The sequence below is a fragment of the Cetorhinus maximus genome, chromosome 4, assembly GCF_964194155.1.
Source record: "Cetorhinus maximus chromosome 4, sCetMax3.hap1.1, whole genome shotgun sequence".
Lineage (NCBI taxonomy): Eukaryota > Metazoa > Chordata > Chondrichthyes > Lamniformes > Cetorhinidae > Cetorhinus > Cetorhinus maximus.
Genome location: NC_135882.1, coordinates 100605617 through 100620201, shown reverse-complemented (window position 1 = coordinate 100620201; position 14585 = coordinate 100605617). Strand labels below are relative to the sequence as shown.

Genomic DNA, 14585 nt, shown 5'->3' with positions numbered 1-14585 from the left:
TTCTATGCATCATAATTTCAATCATGATTATTTAAAAGAATGCTGGTATATTTCTCAGTTTTAAGATCATTTTACCTTTAACTGTACGAAAAAAGCAAAATACCTGCTGAGTTTTCCCAGTTATTTTTGTTTTTGTTACCTTTAACTGTGATTGGGGGAAAAAAGTGCAGTTTTGCTGTGATTCCTTTTATTTCTATCCAACCAAAAGCTAAAATTACCAACCTATGTCATCCTGTAGCCATGTCTCTATAATGGTTATCAAATCGTACTTATTTATTTCTATTTGCGCTCAGTTCATCTGTTTTGTTTCGAATGCAATGTGCGTTTAGATACAGAGCCTTAGTTTTGTCCTTTTATTATTTTTGTAGTGTCTAGCCTTATCTGCTGATTTACTCTTAGAATTGTACTCTCTGTCCCTTCCTGTCACAGTTTGTTTATCATTTCCCATATTAGTAACTGTCTTTCTTGCCTTGTCTCTACTATTTGGTTTACCACATCTTCCCAAATTTGATCCCTTGTCCCCACTATTCAGTTTAAAACCCTCTCGAGGCTTTTCAGGAAAGTAGCAGGGAGCAGAGGAATTGCCCATCAGAATTTCAAACTTCCCAGACTATGTTGTCAGTGCGTTGGAACTTCCAAGGGGTCCCGGAGACCATCTTGAGGGGTACGTCCGGACAATCCGGATAACAGAGATCTGGGCCACTCTTTCTAATTTCACTTTGGAGTTATTTTCTCTGTTCTTTTAAATAAAAGAGATGGCAGTGTGTTTTGAGCTTAATGTCTTAATATAAAAGTAAATACAAGGCCTCATCCTGAAATATTCTTATTTTGAAAAAAATATAATGTACCAAACTTGAATGAGATGAGGTGTTGGAGAGTTCTACACAAACCTAACTCACCTTCATTTTCCCACAGTCCAGCAGGCTCCTGAATAACTCCAAATAATCTTTATAAGAAGGTACTCTCCATTTTCCTTTTGCCACGCTACCATTGTCAAGTGACTGTTGCATACTGGACCACGGCTCAACTTTCCCCATTCCCTCCTGAGGAATTAATCATCATTAAGATTTACAGTGGTTGTAACATTTCATATCAAAATACAATGAAGAAACTTGCTTAGTTAAGATAAGCAAGAAATTAAAAACAAATTCTAAAATGAATCAAAGTGCCGGGAGTTCAGAATAATTTAGCCAGGATCCGAAAGAGAAAGACAAATTAACATGAGCATCAGCTATTTTGCAGAAGATCCCACAAGCAGCAATGAGATGAATCTGAGAAAAACAAATGACAGTGTTTCTGATTCCAAAGTCTTCGGAAGTCAGCTCTAGGTCATTGAATGCAGCTCCCTTATCCTGTCAGTAGAATCATGAATCCACAAAAAGCTAGCTCGATGGGATGAATTTCACCCCTTAACAACAGGAGGTTTGGGTCAGGTGGAATGTTAAATTGTTAAAATTCTGAAGCCCAACTCCAACCAGCTCACTTCCAATTTAATGGATGCAAGACAGGGGGTGGGAAAACAGGGTGGTGGTTGCAGGCATCAAACCCACTCCCTAAAATGATTGTAGAAAAGATATCTGCTTTATATTTAACCACAATTTTAAATTTAACTTTAGCCATCCAGGTTTCCTGGGCCTCAGGCAGCTAACGGGAGGCTAGGACAGCTGAATCCAGGAGGTAAGTGCTTTTCCGTTTAGCTGCTGGGTCCATTTAATCCGCTTCACCAATCTCTGACAATTAGACTCCCATCTCACTCTCCAAATCTCCTTCGCAAAGCATCCAATCTTTCCCCTTGTTCCAACTCCCTCACTGGCCTCTGACCGCCCACCAGACTCTGCTGCCTGGGCCACTGTTCAGGCCAAGTCCCATTCACCCATCACCTCTGGGCTCACTGACCTACAACGCCCCCCAGTCAAGCAATGACCTCCATTTTAAAATTCTTATCCTTGCCCCTCCCTATCTCTAATCTGCTCCAGCCCAACAACCCTCCAAAATATCTGCAATCATCTAATTCTGGCCTCTTGAGCATCCCTAATTGCAATTGCTCCATCATTGGTGGTTGTGCCTCCAGATGCCAAGGCCCTGAGCTCTAGAATTCCCTCTTGAAACCTCTCTGGTGCTCTCTTTCATCCTTCAAGATGCTCCTTAAAATATCTCTCTTTAATCAAGCTTTTGGCCATCTGTTCAAATATCGCCTTAAATGGCTGAGTGTCAAATGTTGCTTTACATTATTATTGGCTGTCCTTTGCTAGCGAGGATGATTGTCTGCCATTAGTCTGAAGATGGCTGATGAGGCAGATTTGGGATCTGCAGACTTTATTGCACATTGATCATTTATTATCATGTTGAACATCTGGTTGTGTACTATATCAGTTCAGGTCATGGTGTGCTCTTTTTCTCTTTGCCGTTCTTATTTTTCTCATCATTGTCATTGTTGGGTCTCAAAGTGCTGGGATCCTTCCCACAGACTCTGCTGCTATCTGGTTTGCTCCAAGGCGATGGTCTCCCTGGAGTTGATGTCAATGTTGCATTTCTTCATGTTAGCTTTCAGCGCATCCTTGAAGTGCTTCTGCTGTCCTCCTCTGGTGCGTCTGCCTTGACTGGGCTGGGAGAAGATGACCTGCTTTGGGAGCCTGGTTTCTGACATCCGAACTTTATGACCAACCAAACAAAGATGATGGAAGATGATCTTAGCCTTCATGCTTGTGAGAGGACACTGATGTTGGTGTGTCTGTCCTCCACAGGCAGTGTTGATGGTATGACTCCAGTGCTTTGAGCTGCCTCCTACGTTGTCCATGTTTCAGTCCTGTACAGTAAGGAAGGGATCACGGCCACATGGTAGACCATGAGCTTGGCTTCAATTTTGATGTTGCAATCTTCGAACACTTGCTTCCTCAGGTGGCCAAAGACTCCATCAGCAGATTTCAGGCAATACTGGATTTCTTCGTCAATGTCAGCCTTCTGTGAGAGATAACTTCCAAGGTACTGGAAGTGTTCCACGTTTTCCAAGCACTCACCATGAATCCTAATCAATAGGGCTAGGGTGTGTGCATTTGAAACTTGCTGATGGAGGACTTTGGTTCAATGACTGCAGATGGGGTGGTCTTAGTTTTTGACTGTAGTCATCTGAGATTAAATAGTTTAAATAGTCCTTGGCCTGCTGCAATGTTCCGGTGAAGCTTAACGCAAACTGGAGGAACAACACCTCATCTTCTGACTAGGCACTTTACAGCCTGCCAGACTCTACATTGAGTTCAACAACTTCAGATCAAGAACTCTCTCCTCCATCCCCACCCCTTTCCGATCCCCCTTTTTCCAATAATTTATAATTTAAAAAATATATATATTTTTCTCTTCCCACCTATTTCCATTATTTTTAAATGTATTTTCATGCATTGTTTTATCTCTACCTTTTAGCCTATTTCAATCCCTTCCCCCCACCCCACTCAGGCCATCTGTCACTTGCTCGTCCTGCTTTCTACCTTTAGTGTCATCATTAGCACATTCCTTAGCTTACATCACCACCGTCAACACCCCTTCGTCCTTTTGTCTATGACATCTTTGGCAATCTCTTCTTTGCCTCCACCTATCACTGGCCCTCTATCCAGCTCTACCTGTTCCACCCCCCTCAACCAGCTTATATTTCACCTCATTTCTATATTTCTTAGTTCTGATGAAGAGTCATACGGACTCGCAACGTTAACTGTATTCCTCTCCACAGATGCTATCAGACCTGCTGAGTTTTTCCAGCTATTTCTGTTGTTGTTTTAAATAGTTTACTGTCCGTTTGATAAATAAGCTGCACTGCAGCAGGGAGTTTGTCTCTGTACAGACAGAGCATGGTAGCAAAGAAGTTTAAAAAAAAGAGAGTTGGAGCGATGCCACACCTTGTTTGACTCCTGTCTTAACCTCAAAGGGGTTTGCACTAGATCCGTTATTAAGGATCACCGCTCGCATATCATGAAGCGGGCGAAGAATGGTAATGATTTTTGGAGGACATCCACACTTGAGCAGAATCTTTCAGAGTGCCTCGCGACTTAGAGTTGAAAGCCTTTGTCAAGTCAAAGAATGCTATGTGGAGAGGTTGATGTTGTTCATGATATGTTTCTTGTAGTTGGCAAGCTGTAAAAATCATGTAAACTGTGGCTCTTGATGGCCTAAACCCACATTGAGATTCGGGGAAGTAGCACTTCAGCAAGTGTAATAAGTCAATTCAGAAGGGTTCTCATAATGATCTTTCCTGCAATGGAAAGCAGGGAAGTGCCGCTGCAATTTCCACAGTTGAATTTTTCCTCTTTCTTGGATTGTCACAATCATAGCATTCTTGAAATCATTCGGGACTGCCTCTTCATTCCAGATCTGTAGAATAAGGGTGTGGAGCTGGAATGTTAATTCCTGTCCTCCATGTTTAAAAATTTCAGTGAGAATTCCATCACCTCTTGGTGCTTTGTTGTTCTTCATTTATGTGATGGCTTTCATCACCTCCATAGGTATTGGCAGAGTTCCACGCTTGTCTCTAACTGGGTTGAAGTTGAAAACACTCATCAACAATTGATTCTCGATTGAAAAAGTCTTCAAAATGCTCCCTCCAATGGGCGTTGACATTCTCTTTCCTTGGTCAGATCTCCCCTGTCCTTGTGCCTCAGAGGAGCTGTCCTTGAGTAATTGGGCCATAAATGGCGTTTGTCGTGGTGAAAAAGCCACAGATATCATTCATGTCACCAAGATGTTGAATTTCCTTTGCCTTGTTTGCCCACATGTCCTTCATGTCACTGGTCCACCTTTTGTACCTCGGCCTTTACTTGTCGGTAAGCCAGTTTCTTCTGCTTTGAGTTTGGGTCATTCCGCCAGGTGCAGAAAGTCTTGTGCTTACAGTCAATTTGTTGATATCTTGATCATTTTCATCAAGCCAATCCTGATGCTTCATGACAGAAAAACCAAGTGTCTCTTTGCAGGCATTGATGATATTGGAGTTAAGGACATCCCAAGCACTGTGGACACTCTTCTTCTGTTCTTAATTGAAATTTGAAAGTTTCTCCTAAGGCATTTTGGAATCAGTCTCTTTTGATTGGATCCTTCAGAGCTTCAACACTGATTTTTCATGGACATCTCTTTTGTTGCACCTATCATTTAGGTGCCAGTTTGATGTACATAATTGAATGAATAAGTTGGTGATCGGTCCAGCAGTCATCAGCCAAGGTCATTCCTCTGGTAACGCGAACACCTTTGCGATTCCAGGTACGGACAATGACGTAATCGATCAGGTGCCAGTGCTTGGACTGCGTTGCGATGCTGTTTTGTACTTGTTCTTCTGGCGGAACAGGGTATTGATGATGATAGGCCCATATTCTGTGCATTTGTTAAGAAGAAGAATGCCTTTGCAGTTGACATTTCCAATTCCTTCCCTGCCAATAGCTCCATTCTAGAGATTGGAATCTCTTCCAACTCTAGGGTTGAAGTCTCCAAGAAGAATAAGTTTGTCTTCCTTCAGAACCCAACAGAGAACTTGGTCACGCTTGGTACAGAAATCTTGGTTTTGGTTGTTGGCATCCAGAGTTGGGGCATATGCACTGACCATGGTGGCAAATTAGCTCCTTGCCAATATGAGATGAAGAGTTATGAGGCGCTCATTTCTTCCAAAAGGGAACTCATGAAGCTGGTTCACAAGTTCATTCTTGTTGGAAAATCCAACTCCATGAACTCTGCATTCTTTGGATTTCCCTTTCCAGAACAAAGTACAGCCACCTTGGAGCTCCTTGAGCTGACCCTCTCCAGCTCGCTGGGTCTCACTCAGAGCAGTGATGTCAACGTCATATCAGTGGAGTTCTCAGGCTACAAACACAGTGCGACACTCTGGGTGTTCGCTCACAAGTGTGTCCATGAGGGCCCTGATGTTCCAGGTCCCACACTTTACTACTTTTGTCTTATGTTTGTTTCTACCACAGAAAGTGATCCCTCTGGGCATGGCTATCCAGTCAGAAGAGATGAGGCAGACTTTGTTTAGGACACCTTTTCAAGCCCCCACCCAAAAAGGCATGGGCAGAGTGGATCCTAAAGATGGCTGCTCAGTACAGTTTCAGCTACTGAAAGGCACCCCCCCCACCTTGTCCGAGTGCTAGACGACCACCTTGTCACTGTCACCTCCATGCCAGATCATGACTAGAAGCTACCAGACAACACAATTCTGCTCCCATCGCCATTTGCTGGTCGCCGAAGGGCTTGGGAGATGTGCTCGGAAAGAAAGACACCTGCGCATGACATTTTTAGCGTGAAAAACTGTTACACACATGTGTGGACAAAACAAAACCTTGAACCAATGGCAAGGAAACCAAGGCGATTGGAGGTTTCATTCTGCTGCAGCCTTTGTCTGTCGAACAGCCTTGAGATATTCCAGATGGCACATCTTCCTCCGCCTGTTCTGCCGTTGAGGACTTGTCTGCCAGAGCCCCGTCTACTGAGTATTTCTAGTTTTCTTCAAAGTTACCTAAGTGGCCCAGGACATAAGCAGTGCCGCCATACTTTACCCTGTTTTGATCGACCCCTTTCTTCCTCAAAGCCCAGTTCCGTGGCAATGACGAAAGGTAGACTTTGGAGCCTGTTGCTTCATAATGCTCCTGTGAAGCGCCTTGGGGCATTTTATTTCATTAAAGGCACTATATAAATACAAGTTGTTGTTTACAAATGTAAACAGATTCCAGTCTCCCAGAATCTGAACTAAACAAGTAATAATATGAAAATGGTTTTAATCAATGGTGAGGGTAGAAGCGCATATATTCAGGCTGCTGGGCAAGCATCCTACTGTACAGAAGTTGCAAAGGAGCTTTTAGGCCCTCCTGAACAACTGGATGAGGTCCCAAACAATTTAACATCTCACCTAAGTGATGGCACTGCTGACAATCCCACACTCCTTCAGCATTGGAGCGTCAGCCTGCAAATGTACTAAAGAGGTACTTGAACTCACTTTGCCCCGATTCATAGGCACAAACCTTACCAAAGGAGCCTAGCTGACATGTCAGCTATTAATGGTTTCAATGGCCTGCAAGTGGATTTAAAGACACAGGAAGAAGACTATACAAGTCATCTCAGTCAGGTATGTGTGAAGGCATTTGAAAGAAGAGTTAAAGAGCTACGGAACAAAAAGGAGAACAATTGAATGTGAATGGTAGGATCTGTTTGAAAAGTTAGGGAGACAGCAAAGATGTGAAATTGCTGAAGTCAAGCAGCTGAAGAACTGCAAAAATTTGCACTGAATTTGTTGGAATATTGTAGGACAAAGATAGAAATGCTAGATAAAAAAAAGTCGCAGCAGTTAAAAGTGGCAAGCCACAGGAAGTCCGGGATCAACTTATTAAGCTTTTTAGCATATACATGTTATAAAATTAGAAAATCGACTACATATTTTAAATGCCATGTACAACAGATATTGTCGCTGAAATTATGCCATGTTAATAATGGCATATGAATGCTCGATATATTCATATTTTTTTCCCTGCTATATTAACAGGGACATTGACTCCTATTAAGAACATGTTTCACTGCCTCAGTTTATTTGTGCACAAAGGAATTTCATACTAATTTCTTAAGCACTTTTCTGCTAATATTCAAATAATCTGATTTCAATGCAACTGGTGATGCTTGTTGCTGAATGAGGGAGGATGTCATGTAAATTTTTCTTACCCCAGGAAGGAGAACTGGCTTTGAACAGACACGAATCAGACCTTGATGCACTGAAACAGAATTTTTTAAAAACTTAAAAATAAAACAGTTAACAAAATGTATGCAGGCTAGCTACATGTGAGAACATTGTTCCAATCCATTTTTGTGCAACGTTTCTAAGAATAGTCAGAATAATTTTCAAAAGTAGAAGTTTAATATTTTGATTTGGTATTCCTCAATTGATTGTCAAATTTTGGGGGGCATTTTCAATACTTTTGCCATACAATAATTGGACAAATTATTTGTTGTACAAACCTGATGCACTTCAATAAGTCACCAACATAGCAACAATGAAACTGCTTTCTCAGTACATCAGTAGCTATGTGCTTGTGTAAGCACTAAATTTTCTTGCTCCCAATTTGAACAGCAAAACTTCCCATCCTCACAAATAAACTTTAATTTGGCTCTGTGACAATTGAAACAATTTAAGAAAACAAAATCCAATCATTAAGCTCTTCATTGCTTACAAAAATGATTCCGACTGTCCTTGTAAATTTTGCAAAAAAAATGCATTTGAGCAATGTTGTCATATGCAGCTGGCCTGAAGGAAACAATAATTCCCAGAAACACCAATTTCTCAGCATCTAACTGAAAACTGCCAGTTACTCCTGCTGGTCTCAATTTAAAATAAACATATTTCTACTGGAAATGCTTCAAAGTTGCTGTTTTTTTGTTGTATAAACAGATTTAGCACAGCAACATGGATTCGGTAACATGGGGCTACACATGCAATTTCTTTGAAGCAATGAACCTGACTTTCATGCTACTCCGTATCAACAAATCTTGGGGAATACTTTGCCCGTCTAGCTGTGGCCCTTTTCAATATCAGAAGAAGGTCCACAAAACCCAGCAATGCTTGAAAGGGTACAAGTCTGCGTTTCACCGATGCAGAAAGTACACTGCTGAAGGGGGGTTGACAATTTAATATATTTGTACATTGAGGTTTGGTACTCACCTACAGTGCTAATAAAGTTCCAGAGAACAGGGCCCTTTCCTGCAAGGGCAAGGAACAGTTTAACTATGGAATGACAACAGACTGGTTGCATCCTCACACTGTACTGTGGGAAGCTGTCTATCTGAACCACCAGTAGACGTTCTAGCACAGAAGTATAAACTCCAGGGATCTGAAAAGGAAAAATAAATCCAGTGATGCATATAAATTAATATGCAAACTTGACAATAAATTATTCCTTCAGAATATTCAAAATGCTGAACAGCAGCAATTTTTTTGTTCTGTTATTACTACTAGAATAAATACAGTTTAGTTTGTATTCCACCATTTAAAAAAGAAAAATCACACTGCAAAGATATTTTTAATCTCTGGTTTAAAAAATGAATTTGCCAATAAATTGGGCACTTCAGTGACCAAAATATTAATTCTACCTATGCTCAACTCTGCACAGGTATTCCATATTGCATAGCACAGAGTAGTCGGATATTGGCTACGCCTACAATTCCCTATGTGGAAAGCTTAAAATCTTGGCCATGTTGTCAGTGAATGAACCAAGTAGAAGTGAGATTCTGTAATCAACAAGGAGGTGAGAAAATCAAAGATTGGCTCACCTCCTGGTGACTGGATCCAACGTGGCATTGGGATTTTTTTTTAATTAAGAAACATAGTGAAAGAGTTACTCGAACTCATCAACGATTTCACAGCTTTGCAACTTTTGCCATTAAATTACAATTTAAACTCAACCCATTATAAAAGTTGAAAAATGCAAATGAAATTTGAACCTAGCATGTCCTCAAAACACAGAAGTCCTATATGGAAAAATAGACAAACATGGGATGGTTATGCAATTTTCCGAAGAAACTAACACTCAAGTGCACTTACTTTATCTATGTGGAAGATGACACTTGCAAGAGAATCTAGGAAACTGGGAAGCTGATAAACATTGTCATCTTCTGTGTCTGCCTCAGTGAGATACATCTGTTTACAGCGCTGAATCAGCTCCGTGTACATGAAGTCAACATACTTAGAGTTCACAGCCTTACAGGGCTAAAATCGTAGAAAAAAATAAAATTAAATAATTTAAGTCTGCATTGGGACTGCACTATTATTGGTGAATTAAATGCAAAAGTACATGAAAATTGAATATACTGATCTTACACTCTTGTTTCTCAGCATCTGTTCTGTGCCACCTCTTAGCTCATGCAATCGAGAACTAATCTCATTGTCCCATCCTCTCCCTCTATAGGCCTCTGCTTCAATTATTTAACCAATTTTTCCTTAAAAGATGCAAGGTGTTTGTCTCAACCAATCCTTGTCTCAACAACTTATATAGAACCTTGGTTAAACCAAGGAGTACCGTGAACAGTTCTGTCTTCATATTATAAAAAGGTCATGGAGGTACTGGAGAAGGAGCAAAAAATGTTTAACTTGAATAATATCAGGAGTGAGAGGTGATACCTACTAGGAAAGATCGAATAGACTGGGGCTCTTTTCTCTAGAAAAGAGAAGACTGGGAGTGACTTGATAGAGGTCTTTAACATTAAGAAATTTTGATAGAGTGGACCTAGAGAGGATGTTTTCACTTGCAGGAGAGACCAGAACCAGGGACCTAAATACAAGACAATCACCAATAACTCCATTAAGAGAAAGTTCTTTCTCCAGAGAGTGGTTAGAATGTGGGACTTGCTAGGTAAGGAATTGAGATGACTAGCATAGATGCATTTAAATGCAAGCTAGATAAACAAGAGGGGGAAAGGAGCAGAGGGATATATCATGGGGTTAGATGAAGGGGGGTGGTAGAAGCTGATGTGCAGGATTAACACCAGGATAGACCTGTTGGGCCAACTGGCTTGTTTCTATGTTGTAACCCTCAGCTGATATTTATTCTAATCTTCCTTACTATTTTAGCGCTAATTTAAAATTGATGACCTCTTGTCAAGGCCTCTTTAATCAAAGAAAATGGTGTTTCACTACTTACCTTGCTAAAACCCTTCGTAGTTTTACAGACCTCTATTAAGTGTTTTCTTCATATTCTCTGCTCCAGAAGGAATTGTCCCAGTTAAGCCTCTCCTCAGAACCAGTTTCACAAGCCTGGCATCACCCTGGTGAATCTATGCTATATGTTTTCTAAGGTTTTAAATGTTCTTTTTTATAATGGAGTGCTCTTAACTATGGTTTAGCCAATGTTTTGTACACATTTATCACCACATTTTAACACTTATATTCCACCCTGTATTTATAAAGCCTTTTTAATGGCTTGATCCACCTGTACTCTGACACTGTCAGGCAGTTGTGTATTTGATCTCCCAGGTTTCTGCCAACCATATCCTTAGTGTCTTCAAATTAACAGAAGATGGAAGGGGGGTAAATATATGACTGGATGGTTTAGGAGGGAAGGGTTCAGCTTCCTGGGACATTGGGCCCAGCTCAGGGAGAGAAATGGTCTGTACAAGATAGACAGGTCTTGCCTGATCATTTCGTTATGTGGGAGCAGGGAAAGAAAGTGTGGGTGGCATTTAAATTAATATAGCAAAGGGAGATGATAAAAAAGATGCTGAAAAGAATGCTAATAGGACAAGGAATCTGGAAAGATTAAAGAAAAACCATGAAAGTAAAAAGCAGATCAGAAGAAGAATTAAAAGAATAAAATTTCCAAGCAGACAGAGATCAATTTGAGATTTAGTACAAAGAATCCTGGCTACGAGATATTTATTGAATGAAGTGAAAGGTGTAAACAGTGATGCTCTTCAGCAGTCTGTGTTGGGGCCATCAATCATCTCTAAAAATTATCTGGACTCCCATGTTTAAAAATGACAAACTGAAAGAGCATGCATAACTGAAGATGACTGTAAACAACTGAGAGATACAGGCAGCACACTACATTGGACGATAGATATGAAATTTAATGCAATTATTGATGTGATAGTATTTCTTCAAAACAGCTATCCAATTAGTCTCACTCTCCTGCTCCTTCCTCATAGCCCTGCAGATTTGTCCTTTCAAAGTATTTATCCAATTCCCCTTTGAAAGTTACTATTGAATCTGATTTCACCATCCTTTCAGGTAGTGAATTCCAGATCAGAACTCATTGCATAAGAAAAAAAATCTTCATCTTTCACCTGTTTTTTTGCCATGTATTTATGTACATAAATCAATGATTTCCATTTCACTGATTGGTTTGTGTAAATGTCAGCACATGGAAATATTTATGCTGTTTTACAGAGGTTTTTGTTGAGAAGAATGCAAAGGGAAGTAGGAAATACTGATACATTTTAGAAGGAAAAAAAGGAGAAGGCATAAACATTAAATAATAAAACTAACTGGTAGAAGGATTACAACACCAGAGAGAATCTTTAACAATGGGAGGACAAATCGATCAACTGATTGAAAAAGCTCAAGGAATACTAAGTTTAGTAAACAAATGCATATAGCACTAAAGCAGAGTTAATGCTCAATCCATTCAAATCATTGGTTAGGCTGTAATCGAAATACTATGTTCAGTTTTGGGCTTCAGAGAGAAAGTCAGGCACAGAGAAGTTACAGAAGAAATTGGCTAAGATGATGTCAAGAATGAGTATCTTACTAACTATGAGGAAAGACATGAGAAATTAGGACTCTTTTCATTAGAACAAACAAAATTGAAAGGAGATCTGAAAGAGGTATTCAGATTAAAAGGAGCTTCAATAAAGGTAAATAGGAAGAAAAACTTGATGTTGCTTACATAACTTGCGTATTGCAATTGTTTTCTTCCATAAGTCAGAACTGAGAAATTAACAACTTATATTTATATAGCACCTTTAAAGTAATAAAACAACCCAAAGTGCTTCACAGGAGCAGGTGAACAACTCTATAATTGCAATGAGAAACCAGGTGAAATGAATCACAGTATGAAGCTAACTATCTTCCAATTATGAATGGGCTGGGATTGAAACTACAGCCTTCATTAATTTTAGCAAAATGATTACCCTGTATCTTAAACATATTAATGGAAATGTAAATTAGCAAATATATGATTGCTTTGCTTATTTTATCAGTATTAACCCAATTCATGATTGATTTGTACCTGCAGGAGGGGAGGGGAACTTCCTGTAAGTTGACACAATATATTAATGAGACTCTCAATGAATATATTCTTGCTTTTATACAAATGCTTATTTCTAATTTGATATGATTGGTTGGTGCAGTGAAAAGTAGCTATTTCTTTAGCTACTGTTAATTTGTTAATTGTATATTAATTGTGTTTAGTTGTAGGCAAGTGGTGGGCATTGAATGGAGATTCACTTGTGTGGCTATAAATAGACACAGACAAACTGTGGCTATTGGGTGAAAAGGTGTTTGCTTGTAATCTATAACTGTGCAAATAAATGCTTTTTAAAGAAATGTGTAAAGATTGGCTTTAGTTATATCCTTCACCAACTGGTTTTCTGGAATATAACAAATATCAAGCACTCCGAGTCTACATGTACCAAACAAGAAATGAGGGTAAAGTTTCTCTTCACAATCTTTGTACATTACAATCAAACACTCTTTTGGCATCTAAGACTGCAGTTTAACACAAGTACATATTATTTGCGGAATTCCAGTATACCAACTGCACTGCTGTTGTCCAAGTAATTTTCAGTTCAACTACTGCAATTGTCAGAGAAGCAACTTTCATTCCATCACAACTCACGAATCAAGAATGGCTTCCAGTCTACAACACCCTACACTTTTTGTATTATAATAAAATTTAGTAATGTTTATGCAAACACTTCACTCGTTTCTATGCTTTGTCATGTTATACATACAAAATAATGGTTTATATAACAAGTTAAAAAAGTGAAACATACAGCTGCAAAAAGTCCATATCCTCGTATGGCTATGGAAAGCTCCTTAATGCTTGATTCCATTGTCCGGATGATGTCATAAAACTGTTGCATGAAGTACTGTAACTTATCTGTGTGTAAATGAGCATTTTCTGCCACTTGTAATGCAATCTGTATATGGGAAAGATAAGACCACCATGGGTTAAGAGTTTGAGTACACTGCCGCAGGAGTTGCTATCACAATGTTGCATGTAGATATATCTATAGATAAGACTACTGGCAGTCATAATGTCCCACTTACATTTCTGCAAAATTGGACTGGGAATTCATCTGAAGGTACTCAAGAAGTTAAAGGTTTTTTAAAAACTAAAACCAACTCCAATGGAAAAGAAAATCAGGCAGTGTGTATAATGGCAGTTGATCCAATATCACCCACTATGCAAAAGTTGAAAGTCCTGCCCATTATCTGAAGATGGGACAAAATCGCACAGACCTCAAACACTCTGGCACTGATTAAATGTTCCTTCAAAAAAAAATCAAAGCCATTATCACAGTAACCAGAAAAGTGTGTTGTATCAACAATTTCTATGTCATCAGAATTACCAATGAAAAAGTTAACACAAAAATAGAAGACTGATTTATTGCAAATTAGTTTCAATATAGAGGTGTGGGGTGGTACATTTTGGTAGGCAAGGATAAGGAGGACACAAACTTCTTGGAAAATAAGTGTCTACATGGAGCAGAGGAATCTGGAAGTACAGATATGCAAATCACATTAGCAATGCAGGTTAATAAGGTCATAAAAAAGCAATAAGATACATTCTCAAAAGATAGAATTGAAAAGCAAGACAAATTGTGCTATTTACAGCACAGAACAATGGTTAGGCTACACTTGAAGTACAGCAAACAGGTCTGGTCTCCATATTAGAAAGATGAGTTAGGAGCACTGAAGAAGGTGCAAAAAAGATTTAATAGAATGATACTAGAACTGAGAGATTATACCTAGCAGGAAAGATTGAACAGGTTGGGGCTCTTTTCACCAGGAAAGAGAAGGCTGAGGGGTGGTCAGATAAAGTTCTATAAGGTTATGAAAGGATTTGATAAGCGAGAAT

The 14585-nt window shown here is 39.5% G+C and overlaps 1 protein-coding gene across 1 annotated transcript in view; it reads right to left on the bottom strand.

The window, feature by feature from the left end:
- Positions 1-14585, bottom strand: part of prkdc (protein kinase, DNA-activated, catalytic subunit) — a 238827-nt gene that overhangs the window by 206414 nt on the left and 17828 nt on the right. The window contains exons 11-15 of the mRNA XM_078540537.1: positions 13498-13644; positions 9551-9715; positions 8672-8840; positions 7678-7727; positions 900-1043 (exon numbers count right to left, since the gene is read on the bottom strand). Coding sequence (XP_078396663.1) covers positions 900-1043; positions 7678-7727; positions 8672-8840; positions 9551-9715; positions 13498-13644 — 675 coding nt within the window. The remainder of the gene's footprint in view (positions 1-899; positions 1044-7677; positions 7728-8671; positions 8841-9550; positions 9716-13497; positions 13645-14585) is intronic.